The 14514-nt window shown below is 45.5% G+C and overlaps 1 protein-coding gene across 1 annotated transcript in view; it reads left to right on the forward strand.

The window, feature by feature from the left end:
* The window catches only part of Pigl (phosphatidylinositol glycan anchor biosynthesis class L), a 62952-nt gene extending 50653 nt beyond the window's left edge, over positions 1–12299 (forward strand). The window contains exons 3-7 of the mRNA XM_031351578.1: positions 266–356; positions 5960–6027; positions 7561–7592; positions 10530–10663; positions 11156–12299. Of these exons, the coding sequence (XP_031207438.1) occupies positions 266–356; positions 5960–6027; positions 7561–7592; positions 10530–10663; positions 11156–11254 (424 nt within the window). The 3' untranslated portion in view covers positions 11255–12299. The remainder of the gene's footprint in view (positions 1–265; positions 357–5959; positions 6028–7560; positions 7593–10529; positions 10664–11155) is intronic.
* Positions 12300–14514: the final 2215 nt, after the last annotated feature.

The following is a 14514-nucleotide window of genomic DNA, read 5'->3' on the forward strand; positions in this document are numbered from 1 at the left end:
ACAGTGGTGGTGGTGATGGCAGTGGTGGTGGTGGTAGTGATGGTGGTGATAGTGACGGCACTTGCCTTTAATTCCAGTACTCAGAAAGCAGAGACTGGTGAATCTTTGTGAGTTTGAGGCCAGCCTGGTCTACAGAGCAAGTTCCAGGGCAGCAAGGGCTACAAAGAGAAACCCTGTCTTGACAAACAACAAAGAAAAAAGAAAATACCCAAAAAAAATGTTATTGACACCTTGAAAAGTATTCTACTGTGCTTCTCTCTTGCAGGGAGTTCCCAGATGATCCAGAGGTGCAGTGGGACACAGAGCGTGTGGCCAGCACCCTCCTCCAGCACATACGGGCCAATGGCACTGACCTGGTAAGGGAATGCCACTCCTATCAGAAAGCCTGGGATCTCCATCCTCATCCTGTCACAGGACCAGCCCCTGCTACTTGCCTCATGGCTGCCTTCTACACCCAGCTCTGCTAAACCCACTGAAGGGCAGCCACACCTTTCAATTCCCTTTGATCTTATGTATGATGAAGTGAACAAGTTCTCACCCCTCAGGCCTGAGAAGAGCATTTTTCAAATGTGTCCTGCCTTCCCACCTTTTTCCTGAAAATTCAGCACCGCAGGAACCGCACAAGGCTCTCACTGACACAGAACTTCTAGTACCAAGTGGCTTCACAGTTAGGGTAGCATTCTCACCTTGAAGATGAAAGCTGTAAATGCTGGGGCTGGAGAGACGGCTCAGTAGTTAAGAGCACTGGTTGCTCTTCCTGAAAACCTGGGTTCAATTCCCAGCACCCACATGGCAATTCATAACTGCCTATAACACTAGTTTCAGGGATCTGACACCTTCATGCAGACATACATGCAGGCAAAACATGAGTGCGGATGATATAGAATAAGTAAAGATGCAGGGTTGGCGGCTTCCAGAGACATAGAGGAACATAGCGGGTTCTGTGGATCTCACCCAGAGCTTTGTGGAAGCCCCAGGTCTGTCGATGAGCTACATTCCCAACTCTGAAGCTATGATATTTAAGCCTCCTTTTCATTTGTTTGTTTGTGACAGGGTCTCACTGTGTAGACCAGGTTAGCCTTGAAACTCAAAGAGATCAATCTGGAGTGCTGGGATTAAAGGCATGCACCACCATGCCCAGCTAGCCTCCATTTCTTTTTTTAAAAATGAGGATAAACTCATATTCACTCTTTTAAAAAAGATTTATTTATTTACTATATGTAAGTACACTGTAGCTGTCTTCAGACACTCCCAGAAGAGGGCGCCAGGTCTCATTAAGAATGGTTGTGAGCCACCATGTGGTTGCTGGGATTTGAACTCAGGACCTTCGGAAGAACAGTCAGTTCTCTTAACCACTGAGTCATCTTTCCAGCTCTCATACTCACTTTATAATGAAAATTTCAGTCACCATTAGAGCAGAAATGGAGATTCATATTTGCTTGCAAAGGTGAACAAAACAATCTCGGCTCTCTTACGACTAGCAGGTTAGGGTTCCACCGCAGTCAGTTCTGTCCTGTCCTGTCCTGTTCATTCATTTGTTATCGACAGGATCTGCAGCCCTAGCTGTCCTGGGACTCTCAGTGTAGACCAGCCTGGCCTGAAACACACAGAAATCCTCCTACTTCTGCCTCCCCAGTGCTAGGATTAAAGGTTGCATGGCCACACCTGACTAACAGCCCATTTTAAAAGCTGCCAAGGTTTATTACTTTCTAAATCTCAAAATAATCAAAATAGTAATTCCTCATAGGGTAATAGCTAAAATTTCACTATTCAAAGTCTATTCTCTTGACTTGTGTTGAAGGATAGAGCATGCTGTTTGAGAAGCAGATTGCCCTTTTCTTTTTTCTTTTTCTTTTTTATTTTATTTTATTTTATTTTTGGTTTTTCAAGACAAGGTTTCTCTGTGTAGCCCTGGCTGTCCTGGAACTCATTCTGTAGACCAGGCTGGCCTCGAACTCAGAAATCCGCCTGTCTCTGCCTCCCAAGTGCTGGGATTAAAGGCATGAGCCACCAGCTCCCGGCTAGACCTTCTATTTTTAAAGACCCTTTTTCTTTTTGTTTTGAATCTGCTTGAGCCTGTGTGAGTTTATGTGCACTAGCTGTATGCAGAAGCCCATGGAGGCGAGAAAAGGGTGGTGGGTCCCCTGGACCTAGAGTTATGGGTGGTTGTGAACTGCATATGGGTGCTAAGATTAGACCCTGGGTCCTGGAAGAGCAGTAAGTACACTTAGGCACTGAGCCATCTTTTTTGCCTCAGCACAGTGCTTTCTTACAGTAGTGGCTTTCCCAGGACTAACTCCAGTCCTGGTCCTCACCATAGATGTTAGAGCTGTTAGCCCTACCACTCACTCCATTTGTAGGGGATATTCATCATTTCAGTCTTAGAAGTCATGGCCTTTCTTGATCTGGCCCTTGCAGTCCTGAACATGGGAGAACAGGGTTCATGCTTATTGAGAGGCTGAGTAAAGCAGTTCAGGGTGGGGAGTACTCTCAGCAGAGTGAGGGATTACAGGCATGAGCAACGTGTCCCATCTCTTTCTTCTTCCATCTTCAAAGAAATCGTGCCAATTTCTGCTTCTTGTCTTGTGGCCTTCTCCTGCGACTCTCTGTGCCCCCATTTTTAAGAACTGTCCTGATTACATTGAGCCCACCACCCTATCCAGAATAGCCTCTTCATCTTGAAATCTTTAATGATATCTGCAAAATCCCTTTTCTACAAAAAGTAACAAGTCAGGTTCCAGGGAAACAGGACATAGCGGACATATTAAGCGTTACTCCATAGCTTTCATTCACACAGGGTGGGAGCCCAATAACCATCCTAAGGGTGACTTGCCTTTTAACTGGTTCTAAGCTTCACACTCACAAGGCGAGTCTCAGAGTGGCAGGCCAAGGGTCTGCTGGTGGTTAGGAAGAAACAAATGTGTTCTTTGCCAGTTCTGATGCCTGGTCCTAGAAAAATTCCTGAAAAGTGCACCCAGTTCTAGGATACTTTCTAATAATGGTTTGAGACTGATAAACGATGGGAGGTCAATGCCAGGAAGCTTCAGAATTTCAGGGCTGGGGTTCTAGCCCAGTGGGTAAGTACTTGCCTAGCATACACAAGTCCCGGGGTTTGAATCCCAGCAATGCAAAAGCCAAAAGAGAAGGGAAAAGTGCTTCTTAGTTCTGACAAAGGGGAACATTCATCCCAGCCATGAAGCCCTTCTCTTTGTCATCAGGAAGCTGTCTAGGGAATGGCCTGGATCGGCATTATCACTCCATGGCACTCCTGAAGACAGAGACCTGGCTCTCACAGTAGCCAGGCCCTGTAAATAGAAAGACCAAGCCTGGTGCATTGGAACAGGTCTACAATCCCATTTCCTGGGAGGTAGAAGCATGGGGACCAAGAATTTAAGGCCAATCTCAGCTACGCAGAGAGCTCAAGGCAAGGCTAGGGTACATGAGATGTAGCCTGCGCAATCGTCTCGCCAGCAAGAACACACGTGGACACTAGGATCCTTCTGCAGCAAGCATTTATTGCATCATGAAGAGGAAAAAGGGCTGAGCCAATAATCAGCACTGCTTATATACACCACAGCGTGGCGTGTCCGCCCATGATTGGCTGTTTGCTCATCACCCCACGTGACACCCCAGGATGGGCCGTGACTTGGCGCCTTTTCATTCTATGCACATGCGCAAACAGTTGTTTACCAGGAGTCAACAGCGGATGTAGGCGCCATCTTGTCAAGGCGAATACCTCTCCCGCTTTACCGCTCTCCACAATGAGACATCTCAAAAAATAATAATAGGGGCTGGAGAGATGCCTCAGCAGTTAAGAGCACTGACTGCTCTTCTGAAGGTCCTGAGTTCAAATCCCAGCAACCACATGGTGGCTCACAACCACCCGTAACTAGATCTGACGGCCTCTTATGGAGTCTCTGAAGATAGCTACAGTGTACTTACATATAGTACATTACTAAATCTTTAAAATAATAATAGTAGTAGTAGTAGTAGTAGTAGTAATTATAACCACAAAAGAAATAGAGCAAGAGTGACTCTTTTCCCTGACTACCCAATTCCAGTTTTAACCCCTCCTCTGTGCCTCCAGACACTCTCTGTCCATTGGCCTCTAACCAACCGACTCTAGTCCCTTTCCTGAATCCTTATTTTTTTGGTTTGTTTGTTTGTTTGTTTGTTTGTTTCAAAATAGGGTTTCTCTGTATAGCCCTGGCTGTCCTGGAACTCACTCTATAGAAGACTGGCCTAGAACTCAGAAATCTGCCTGCCTCTGCCTCCCAAGTGCTGGGATTAAAGGCTTGTGCCACCACTGCCCGGCTTTCATGCTTTTATGTGCTTGTCATGTATGTGGGTGCACACAGGGTGTGTCTGTGGAGGTCAGAGGACAACTTGAAGGACTCATTTCTCCTTGCACCTTCATGTGGCTTCTGAGCTCACCAGGCTTGGCAGCAGGCAGCCTTACCTCCTGAGCCATCTCTCTGCCCCATACTGTGATTTTTGTTGTTATTATTCAAACTGTAGAGCTGAGCACAGTGGTACCTATGTAATCCCAACACTTGGGAAGTGGATGCAAACAGGAGTTCAAGGCTATCCTCAGCTACCTAGTGGCTTCTAGACTAGACTGAGCTATATGGAAGACCCTAACTTAACCCATCCCCACCCTGAAATCAAACTTTTTTTTCTTTAAATCATCTGTGCAGAAATGAAACGTTAGAACCTAGACAAAGCTTATAGATGGAGATATTTTTCCAAATAGAACCAGAGGCAGCCTAAGATAGACTTCTGTGAGCCAATCCAGGACACTGCACTTGTGGTAAGGCATGAGGAGGGGAACCCCAGCGAATCAGGCTGTATCTACCTGAATGATTCCTATGTAGCAGCCATGAAGAAAAATGCAAGTGACCAGGCAGATAAGAAACAAATATCTATTGAGACAGGTTCTCATGTATCCCAGGATGGCCTCAGACTTACTGTGGATCAAGGATGACCTAGACTTCTGCTCCTTATGCCTCTTTCTCCCAGGAACTGGGACCAAATGCTTGCACCACCACATCAGTGTATGCAGTGCTAAGGAACAAACCCTGGATTTCATGCGTGCTGGGCAAGCACTCTAAGCCATACCCAAAGCCTACAACAGAGATATCCTGAGCCTTGGAGCCATGAAAACTTGACTTGGATCTCTACAGCCCAAGTAGGAAACAAACAAACCAAAAACCAGGCATGGTGTTGTGTGCTTATCGTCCCAGTACTGGGGAGACAGGCAGGCAGATCCCTGGGATTCCCTGGCCTGCCAGACTAGCCTGGTCAGCAAGTTCTGAAAAACAAGATGGGTAGGGTAGCTCCTGGGGAACAACACCTGCAGTTCTCTGGTCCCCAAGCGCACATACTTGCATGTGCAACAAAGATTCGGAAGATGAGTTTGTGTGGTGGGGCAAATTCCACTCTCTTCTACTGCCAGGACCAGGAGTGAATCATAAAATTCACAGCTGCCACACACGGATCTAACTGCTCAGAAGCTGCTACAGCTGCTCAGAATTTGAAAAGTGCTGGGCAGTGGTGGTACACGCCTTAAATCTCAGAGGCCAGCCTGGTCCAGAATGGCCAGGGATACTGAGAGAAACCGCGCATTAAAAAAAAAACAAAAAAAACCAAACCATCACTGACAAAAACAAAATTGAAAAGTTTCAGCCAGGTGGTGGTGGCGCACACCTTTACCCAGCACTTGGGAGGCAGAGACAGGAGGATTTCTGAGTTCGAGGCCAGCCTGGTCTACAGAGTGAGTTCCAGGACAGCCAAGGCTACACAGAGAAACCCTGTCTCGGAAAAAAAAAAAAAAAAGTTTCAAGGTTCTGCTCTTTCCTTCCCCAGAAGAGTGGTGAAGGCTACTTTGAAGCTGAGGCCATGGAGAAGCCATTCAGCACCTCTGAATGAGCCTTTCCTCCCGGGTCTGTCCCTCCTACAGGTGGTGACTTTCGATGCAGATGGAGTCAGTGGTCATAGCAACCATATTGCTTTGTACAAAGCTGTGAGGTATGATTCTTTGGGTGATGGACATGGGAAGGGTTCCTCCATTTGCTAAAGAGTCACAGTTACTACTTTCTGCCTGCTGTCTGCACCCCAGAAAACCTACTCCTGTGTCACTGCTCGCCTGCCTCACCACATCCTTTATTTTTAAACATGTATGTATGTCAGCCGGGTTCTCCCTTCAGTGAGGAGCCTCCGTGAGGTTCCCATGAAGGCAGACCTGACCTGGCGGCTCCCCAGCCTTGTCTTCAATTGTATGCAACTTTGAAAGATACCAGAAATTGTTGCTCTCATATTTATTTCCCAGACAGTTCATCCTGATTCTTTGACTGTGGAATGATAGGAGACCACACTCCTCTCCCCTATTGTAAAAAACATTTGCTTCCTGGCCCAATAGAGGCCACTGATAGAGCTGTGTACTGCCAGTTGCATTAGGTTCAGTCACAGTCAAGAAAGACACACCATAGGTTACAGCGGAAGGTGCAGTTTTCTGGTAAAGATACACAGAAAAGTGTACCCCCCAGGAATGGACTGTTAGCCAAATGGTTATTCTAAGAACTGGGCTGCTGGAACGCAAAGCAAACTGTTGGTAGGTAGGAACAGGGATCCACTTCATTCCAGGTCCACATAGAGCCTCAATAATTTGTACTCAGGTATTCACACACACACACACACACACACACACACACACACACACACACACACAAAGAATCAGACCAAGTTTACTACAAAAACAAAAACAAAAAACAAAAAAAACAGGAGCACATCAGCGGACAGTGGATAGGCTCCTTGAGTGGGTCTTGGCTAGTTCCATCTCTGCTTGTACTGGTGGCTTTTTGTCAGCTTGATACAAGCTGGAGGCATCTGGGAAGAGGGAATGTCAATCAAGAAAAAGCCTCTATCAAAATGACCTGTAGGCAGGTCTGTGGGGCATTTTCCTGTTTGATGATTGATGTGGAAGGGTCCAGCCAACTGTGGGTGGTGCTCCCTGGACAGGTGGACCTCGGTGTATAAGAAAGTAGGCTGAGCAAGCCAAAAGAAGCACTCCTTCATGGCCTCTGCTTCAGTTCCTACCTCCAGGTCCCTGCTTACGTTCCTGCCCTAACTTCCCTCTGTGATGGACTGTGATCTGAGGGTTTTAAGATGATATAAACCCTCTCCACTCCAAGTTGCTTTTGGTCATGGTCTTTATCGTGGCAGCAGAAAGCTAACTAGGACACTAATTGATTTCTAGAGAAAAAAATAGAGGGTAGTTATTCTCATCTCTAATTGGCAAAAGTTGAGGCCAGATTGTTCCCTAATCCATAGACCAACTTCTGGATCAAACTGCATGGGAATGAAATACCCGCTCTGCTCCCCTCATCCATAGCCAGAGGTATGGAATCCTATAGATTTAGGTGTTGATTTATGCAATAGAAACCACTGGGAGTCCATGTGCTTGGTTGGGGCATGCAAGCCTTGCTCTGAAGGTCCTTCCTGTTTACTCAGAAAAGTAGGTGTCTCACACCCTGTCTAATGCTCGTCCTCTTCCTCCTTCAGGGCCCTGCACTCAGGAGGGAACCTGCCTAAAGGTAAAGAAGGCCTGCTTTTATTTTGGGGGGTTTCTGTTTTTTGCAAATAGACAACAGTCACTACCCCTCTAAGAAACTTACCAAGGAAATTTGCAGATATTGTCATCCCTCCATATCTATTCATTTCTATGCATCTATGGACTTAACACTGTGGGAGCAAAGTTATTCAAGGGGATGCTAGAGACCAGGCTCCCCAGTTAAAAGCACTGCTCTTGCAGAGGACCTGGGCTCAGTTCCCAGGACCCATATCAGGCAGACTACAACAACTTCTAAAACACTTCCAGAGCATTCAGACATCTGATGATGCATGAATGTGGTGCACATAAATTCATCCAGGCACACCCATACACAAAAACATATTTAAATATGCAAGGAGAAAAAAAATGGCACCTATGCTGAACAGGCAGATTCTTTTCTCCTAGACAATGCAATACAGCAACTATTTCCATAGTATTTACTCACATTAGAGACTATAAGTAACCTGGAGATGAATTAATGTATATGAGGATGTGGGTAGGTTCTATGTAAACACTACATCATTTTATGTCAACTTGGTCATCAGTAATTGAAGTACTTGTGGCAGTTCTAGAACAGTTCCTTTGGGGACTGAAGGACACCTATTCAGAGTGGCTCTAGACTTCACAGTATTGTAAGGTATGCATGGCAGGTTCTGACTGCATCTAGTTTCTTCATAGGAAGGTAGCTCTTCCACTGCTAGTATTTTGTTAGTTTGTCCAAACTCACCTCCCATCACTCACCTAATGAATGAGGTTATAAGTCCAAATTCATGCTGGAGAGATGGCTCAGTGGTTAAGAGCACTGACCCCTCTTCTAGAGGTCCTGAGTTCAATTCTAGCAACCACATGGTGGCTCACAACCATCTGTAATGAAATCTGATGCCCTCTTCTGGTGTGTCTGAAGACAGTGATATATATATATACAATCTTAAAAAAAAAAAAAAAGTCCAAACTCAGCTCCCATCACCCACCTAATGAGTAAGGTTATAAGTGCCTCACAGGTTTCTGATCCATTGATTGATGTAGTAATGTTTTCTAAACCCCTGGGAACCTCAAGACCCCACCGGCTATTGGCCATTCACTGCCTGATGCCCTACTCTACTTCTCTGAGTAAGTTCTGGGCCGGCCTGCCTCACAGGGGTGACATGAGATCAGAAAGTGAAGCACAGGAGATGGGCGCTGTCTTCACAGACTGAGTGAGGCCTTAGGAGCGCCTCTGGCCTCCATTTAACTCTCTGTCCACCACGAGAGACTGGCAGGCCCACACTGTCAACACCACTTTATCATCTAGGAAGCTAAACTCCAGAGCAGTTAAGTAAGGGACTTTCTGTGGCAAAACATTTTCTTTTTTGTTTTGTTTTGTTTTGTTTTTTGAGACAGGGTTTCTCTGTGTAGCCCTGGCTATCCTGTAACTCACTCTGTATAGCAGGCTGGCCTCGAACTCAGAAATCCACCTGCCTCTGCCTCCCAAGTGCTGGGATTAAAGGCAAACCGTTTTCAGAAATGGGGTGCCAAGGACCAGCCTCAGCTTGGAGAGGGGTTCTGAGAGAAAGCGTGTCTGGGAGCCGAGAAACAAAGTCAAAACGAAGTCTGAGCTGGCGCCCTGTGTTCTGCTCAAGACAGTTTTCCAGTCTGCTCCCTCTCGGCATCTTTCCTCTGGAGATCTTTAGCCAGTTCTCCTCCAAGAAGTTCTCTGGCTATTCTAAAGAATTCTCTGCATAGCTCATCTCCTGCAGACCTCAAGCTCTGCCTTTTTATTTTACATACCAATCCAGTCATTTACTTCCTATCAATCTGCATCAGGTGACCCCAGCCCTTTGATAAGTGACCGAAAACACATTTTTTTTTTAACACTGCAAAAGAATTCAGAGATCTGCCTGCGTCAGTAAAACTTGACAATAAACTAGTTGGGTGGGACTCCACCCAGAAATTATTGTTTCTACCACTGCAGGGCCTGGACCTAAATTCCTTGTCCCAGGCTGACCTTGAACTCAGGAATCTTTGTAAGCATAAACAACAACAAAACTTAACTGGGCAGGCTCTCCTGCTCTCATCACTCTCTTTACCTCCTTCCTAAGTATTGGATGAACTGGCTCACAGCGCAGCTGCCTCACTTCCTTTAGATCTGTGAAGCTTCTTACACAATTTATATTGCATATGTATATTTTGCATAGTTGAGAAATTATATATTTTCAAACTCATGGTTCTAAGAGTCCTTTTCACAGCCTAAGGGCTGACTTGTAGGTCCCAGCATTTACCATTTTGCTGGGACTTTAGTTCCACCTATGCCTCTGGACTAATGCTGTCTCTGAATATTTGGAGTCACTAATGTTAACTGGGAGGACCTTAACTTGGAGGAACCGAGGAATGTAGAAATACGTACATTATTATGCAAACAATAACCCCACCGCAGCCAAGTGATACTCTTGGAGGCCTGTTAGTCCTGATCCAGAGGTAGGAACCTTGTCATTCCACCCCTACCGAGGCCATGCCAGACCTGGCAACGGGGTCTCACTCTGAAGCCTCGGCTGGCCTCACATGGATGGCAGTCCACCTGTCTCTGCCTTCCAAGTGCTGTGATTACAGGTGAGAGCCAGCCACACTCAGCACCTGCAGTCAGAGCAGAGCTAGAATGAGTCTTCAGTCTCCCAACTCAGAAATTCCTGTTTATCACCACCCCCCCTCCCCAGCAGCCCCTTTCTCTTTCAAAGACACTCATAGCCCTGGAGCACTTCTGCCACTAGGCAGTCCTCCTGTGTGAGAGAATGCTGGTCAGAGAGCAACTCTGGTGCCACGAGGCACCTGGCTGCTGAAGAGCAACTGCCCTGCCTGCCTTGAGCCACAGGGGAGGGAGGGTGCTCAGGGAAGCACCTGGCTAAGAGCTCCACAGTGATCCCATCTGCCATCCCTCCTTGCCCAGGGTGCTTGGTGCTCACACTCCAGTCTGTGAACACGCTTCGGAAGTACGCCTTCCTCCTGGATCTGCCCTGGACTCTCCTGTCGCCCCAGGATGTTCTCTTCGTGCTCACTAGCAAAGAAGTGGCACAGGCCAAGGTAAGATGTAGTTCCTGGACACTGCACCGTGACCCCAGCCACAGGTCCCTTAGTTCTTCAAAGCCCTGCTACCTGCAACACTGCCCCACATGCTAGAGTATTCCAGCTACACCTGACTGGAATACCTTTTCAGTGACTGGGGCTTTGTTTTTTCTGATTATAAAATGTATAAGTAAATAATTGGTACATGCTCATTTTAAGAAACTTAGAAATGCATACCATCATCAGTAAAATGAAAACAAGCAGCTGGGTTAGGAGCACTCGATGCTCCTGTAGAAGATCATGTTTCTGTTCCTGCCCACAACCATCTGTAACTCCAGTTCCAGGGGTCTGCCACCTTCTTTTGGCCTCCATGGGTACTACATATCCATATACTCAAGCAGTGGCATACATATACATCTAAGAGAAAATAGAGCTGACAGTGGGGCAGGTGAGAAGGAAGGTCTGCCAAGCCCAGAGTGAATGCCAGCATGCCGTCTCTGATTCTTCCAGAAAGCCATGTCCTGCCACCGCAGTCAGCTCCTCTGGTTCCGCCACCTCTACATCCTCTTCTCCCGGTACATGAGAATCAACTCACTGCAGTTCCTCTGAAGCCTCGGAGAGCTGTCAGATCCTCAGAACAAAAGGGAGAAGCAGAGCGAGAAGTCCCCAGGCCCGGCTTTGGACTGACTTACCGCTTGACCCAGGGAAACCCCAGCAAAGCAGCCTCTGCCAACAGGGACCACATGCACAATGGGTCACTCCAACCCAACTTCCTCTTCTGGGGAAAACCTGCTAAAACCAAACCTACACCAACACAATAGTAGCCACCCCACTAATTTACCAATAGTTTGCACCAGACAAAGCTTAGGAAGGTTGCCTTTACCATAAAGGAGTGTAAATGTGCCAGAGAACTAGTTCTCAGGGATGATTTTTACATGGCTTCCAGCCTAGGCTGCTTTGTCAATCTTCTGTTCTGTAGCTGAAACACCACTCACAGGGCATCTGCAGAGCTGCGGTGTGCTTGGACCACAGTTCTGAAGCCTGCGAAGTTCAAGAGCATAGGCTGTCCTTGACAGCTGGTGAGGGGCCTCCCACTGCATCTCAAGGCGAAGGCAGTCAGTCACTAGGACAAAGAGCCAGTGAGCCTTTAGAGCAGAGCCACACCTACAACAAATGACCCTGTCACCTCCAAAAGGCCTCACCCTAAACACTGGGGCTTTGAAGACACGTGAATTCCAGGGGACACAGCCAAACCCTAGCACAGGTTCATCATAGACACCACACACACACACACACACACAGTCTTCAGGTGCTTCAGCTATAATTCCTTGGATTCTTACTTGTGTCTCCCTATGAGAACTGCAGTCTAGGGAATCTACCATATATCCTGGTGGTTCTGATGTGTGTGGAGATGATCCTGGGAATTTACCATATCACCCTGGTGGTTCTGATGTGTGTGGAGATGATCCTGTGGTCCTCCCTTTAAGGAGCCAGTAAACAGCTTGGTTCTCTGCCTTTTCAAAGTAGGAGCTGGACCCACACCTTTAATCCCAGCACTTGGAAGCAGACACACATGGATCTCTGTGAGTTTGAGGCCAGCCTGATCTACATACTGAGCTCAAGGACAGCCAGGGCTATACAGAGAAAGCCTGTCTCGAAAAACAAAACAAAAAAAAAAAAAAAAAAAAAAAAAAAAGAAAGAAAGAAAGAAAGAAAGAAAAAGAAAAAGAAAATGGAAAGAAAAGATGGGTGTAGTGGTAGGCATTCAGAGACAGGTGAGTAAGTTTGTGGCCAGCCTGGTCAACATAGTGAGTTCCGGGACAGCTACATACTGAGCCTCTTAAAAAAGTAAAAAATAACCTCAAATAAATGAGTATTCTAATAGGACAGATAGTGATAAAACTATGTTTACATAAAGCAATATACCCACATGTAAAAATCTACATGATAAGCCAGGCGGTGGTGGCACATGCCTTTAATCCCAGTGCTTGGGAGGCAGAGGCAGGCAGATTTCTGAGTTCAAGGCCAGCCTGGTCTACAGAGTGAGTTCCAGGACAGCCAGGGCTACACAGAGAAACTCTGTCTTTAAAAACCAAAAAAAAAAAAAAAGAGAGAGAGAGAGAGAGAAGTGCCCATGAATGACTGTGTATGAGACGTGCCCACGTATGACTTAAGTGGTGCCGCTGCTCTAAAATCTCATGGGACTGTTTCCACATTGGAACATGGAACTGGGGTGACCTGAATGCGTGTCCTGGGACACCATCATATATTTCACACCAGAATAAACAAACACTACCTCACATCCTCTTTGAAGTGAGAACTGTTATTTTGTTGAATTTTTTATGATATACACACATTACAACGTATGAAAAATGTTTTCAGATCTTAGACATTAAAAAGATGCCTAGAAGAATCATAATGATTTGAGAATTATTTTGTGCCTTTTGTATTTGTTTTCCTGTATATTCACAAATTAAGAGGTTGGGGATGGTAGCTCAGCTGGGAGAGTGTTTGCCTAAGTTTGGTCTCCAGCACAGTATGAATGTGTGTGCCAACACTTGGGCACTGGAGGCAGGAGGATCAGAAATCCAAGATCATCTTCAACTACATAGCAAGTTTAAAACCAACCCAGGCTAAAGGAGATTCATTCAAAAATAAATACTACATAAACATTTAGGAAGGAATGTATTAGTGCTATTTTTATTTACTGATTTGCCTGATGGTGAGATTTCTTTTCACGAGCTCCTTCTATAAGGTGGGGCTGCTCACAGTCTCTACTCATGACCCCACTTCACCTGAGAAAGTTTTACACATCCTCAAATATACAGGTATATAAATAAATATAGAAATCCAGCATTTACTAATAATAAATCATAAAGAAATCTTTTAAAATAATTTCTTGGTATACATAGAATTTTACTACTCACTGAGTACAGAATCTGCATGCTGGACATGATTGCTTATTTTACATAATGAATTAAATTCTGGCTAAGTATTTGATGCTGCAAGGCACAGCATCCTCAACATTTTTTTCAGAGATGATTGATATTGACTCAGATGATTAATGATTGATATTGACTATAAAATCAACTGATAGAATAAAATGGCAGAAGTGTATTTAAGAACATTTCAGAAACTGGTGGAAATCCCACCCTAATTCCAAGTCAAAAATCATTAATGATTTCTTATGAAAGTCACCAAATCAAACAGTAATTTAAAATTTATTTACATTTATTTGTGTGTGTGTGTGTGTGTGTGTGTGTGTGTGTGTGTGTGTGTAGGTTGGGACAACCTTCAGGAGTTTTGTACTTCCAGCATGTGTTGTTCTAGGGACAGGCACACCTTTACCCGCTGAACTGTCTCACTGTTACAGATTCACTGTCAGATGTAAGCTAGGTGCTAATCAAGCCACATTCATTTGTAGTCTCATAGCTACTCACAACTCACTGGCTCTTCAAAAAGAAATTAGTAGAACCAAATATCACAGGGCTTGACGAGATGGCTCAGCAGTTAGGAGCACCTGCTACTCTGGCAGAGGACTTGGGTTCAGTGCTTAGCACCCACATCGCGGTTCACGACTGCCTATAATTGCCATTCCAGGGGATCCAATATCCTCTCCTACCCTCTATTGGTATCAGCCACGTATATGGTACATATACATAAATGCAGGCAAAACACTTATACACAGTAAATAAAAATCTAACATTCTAACGATACACTCCAAAGATTGATTTATTGTGTTCATGCTGCAGGATCAGAGTTGAAACATCAAGTATTGCTTTTCCATAATTACACCACTATGTTTCTACAAGAGCAGAAAACTTTGTATGTACAGTTAAAAGAGAGAGAGAGAGAGAGAGAGAGAGAGA

Source organism: Mastomys coucha, unplaced genomic scaffold, assembly GCF_008632895.1.
Source record: "Mastomys coucha isolate ucsf_1 unplaced genomic scaffold, UCSF_Mcou_1 pScaffold5, whole genome shotgun sequence".
Classification (NCBI taxonomy): domain Eukaryota; kingdom Metazoa; phylum Chordata; class Mammalia; order Rodentia; family Muridae; genus Mastomys; species Mastomys coucha.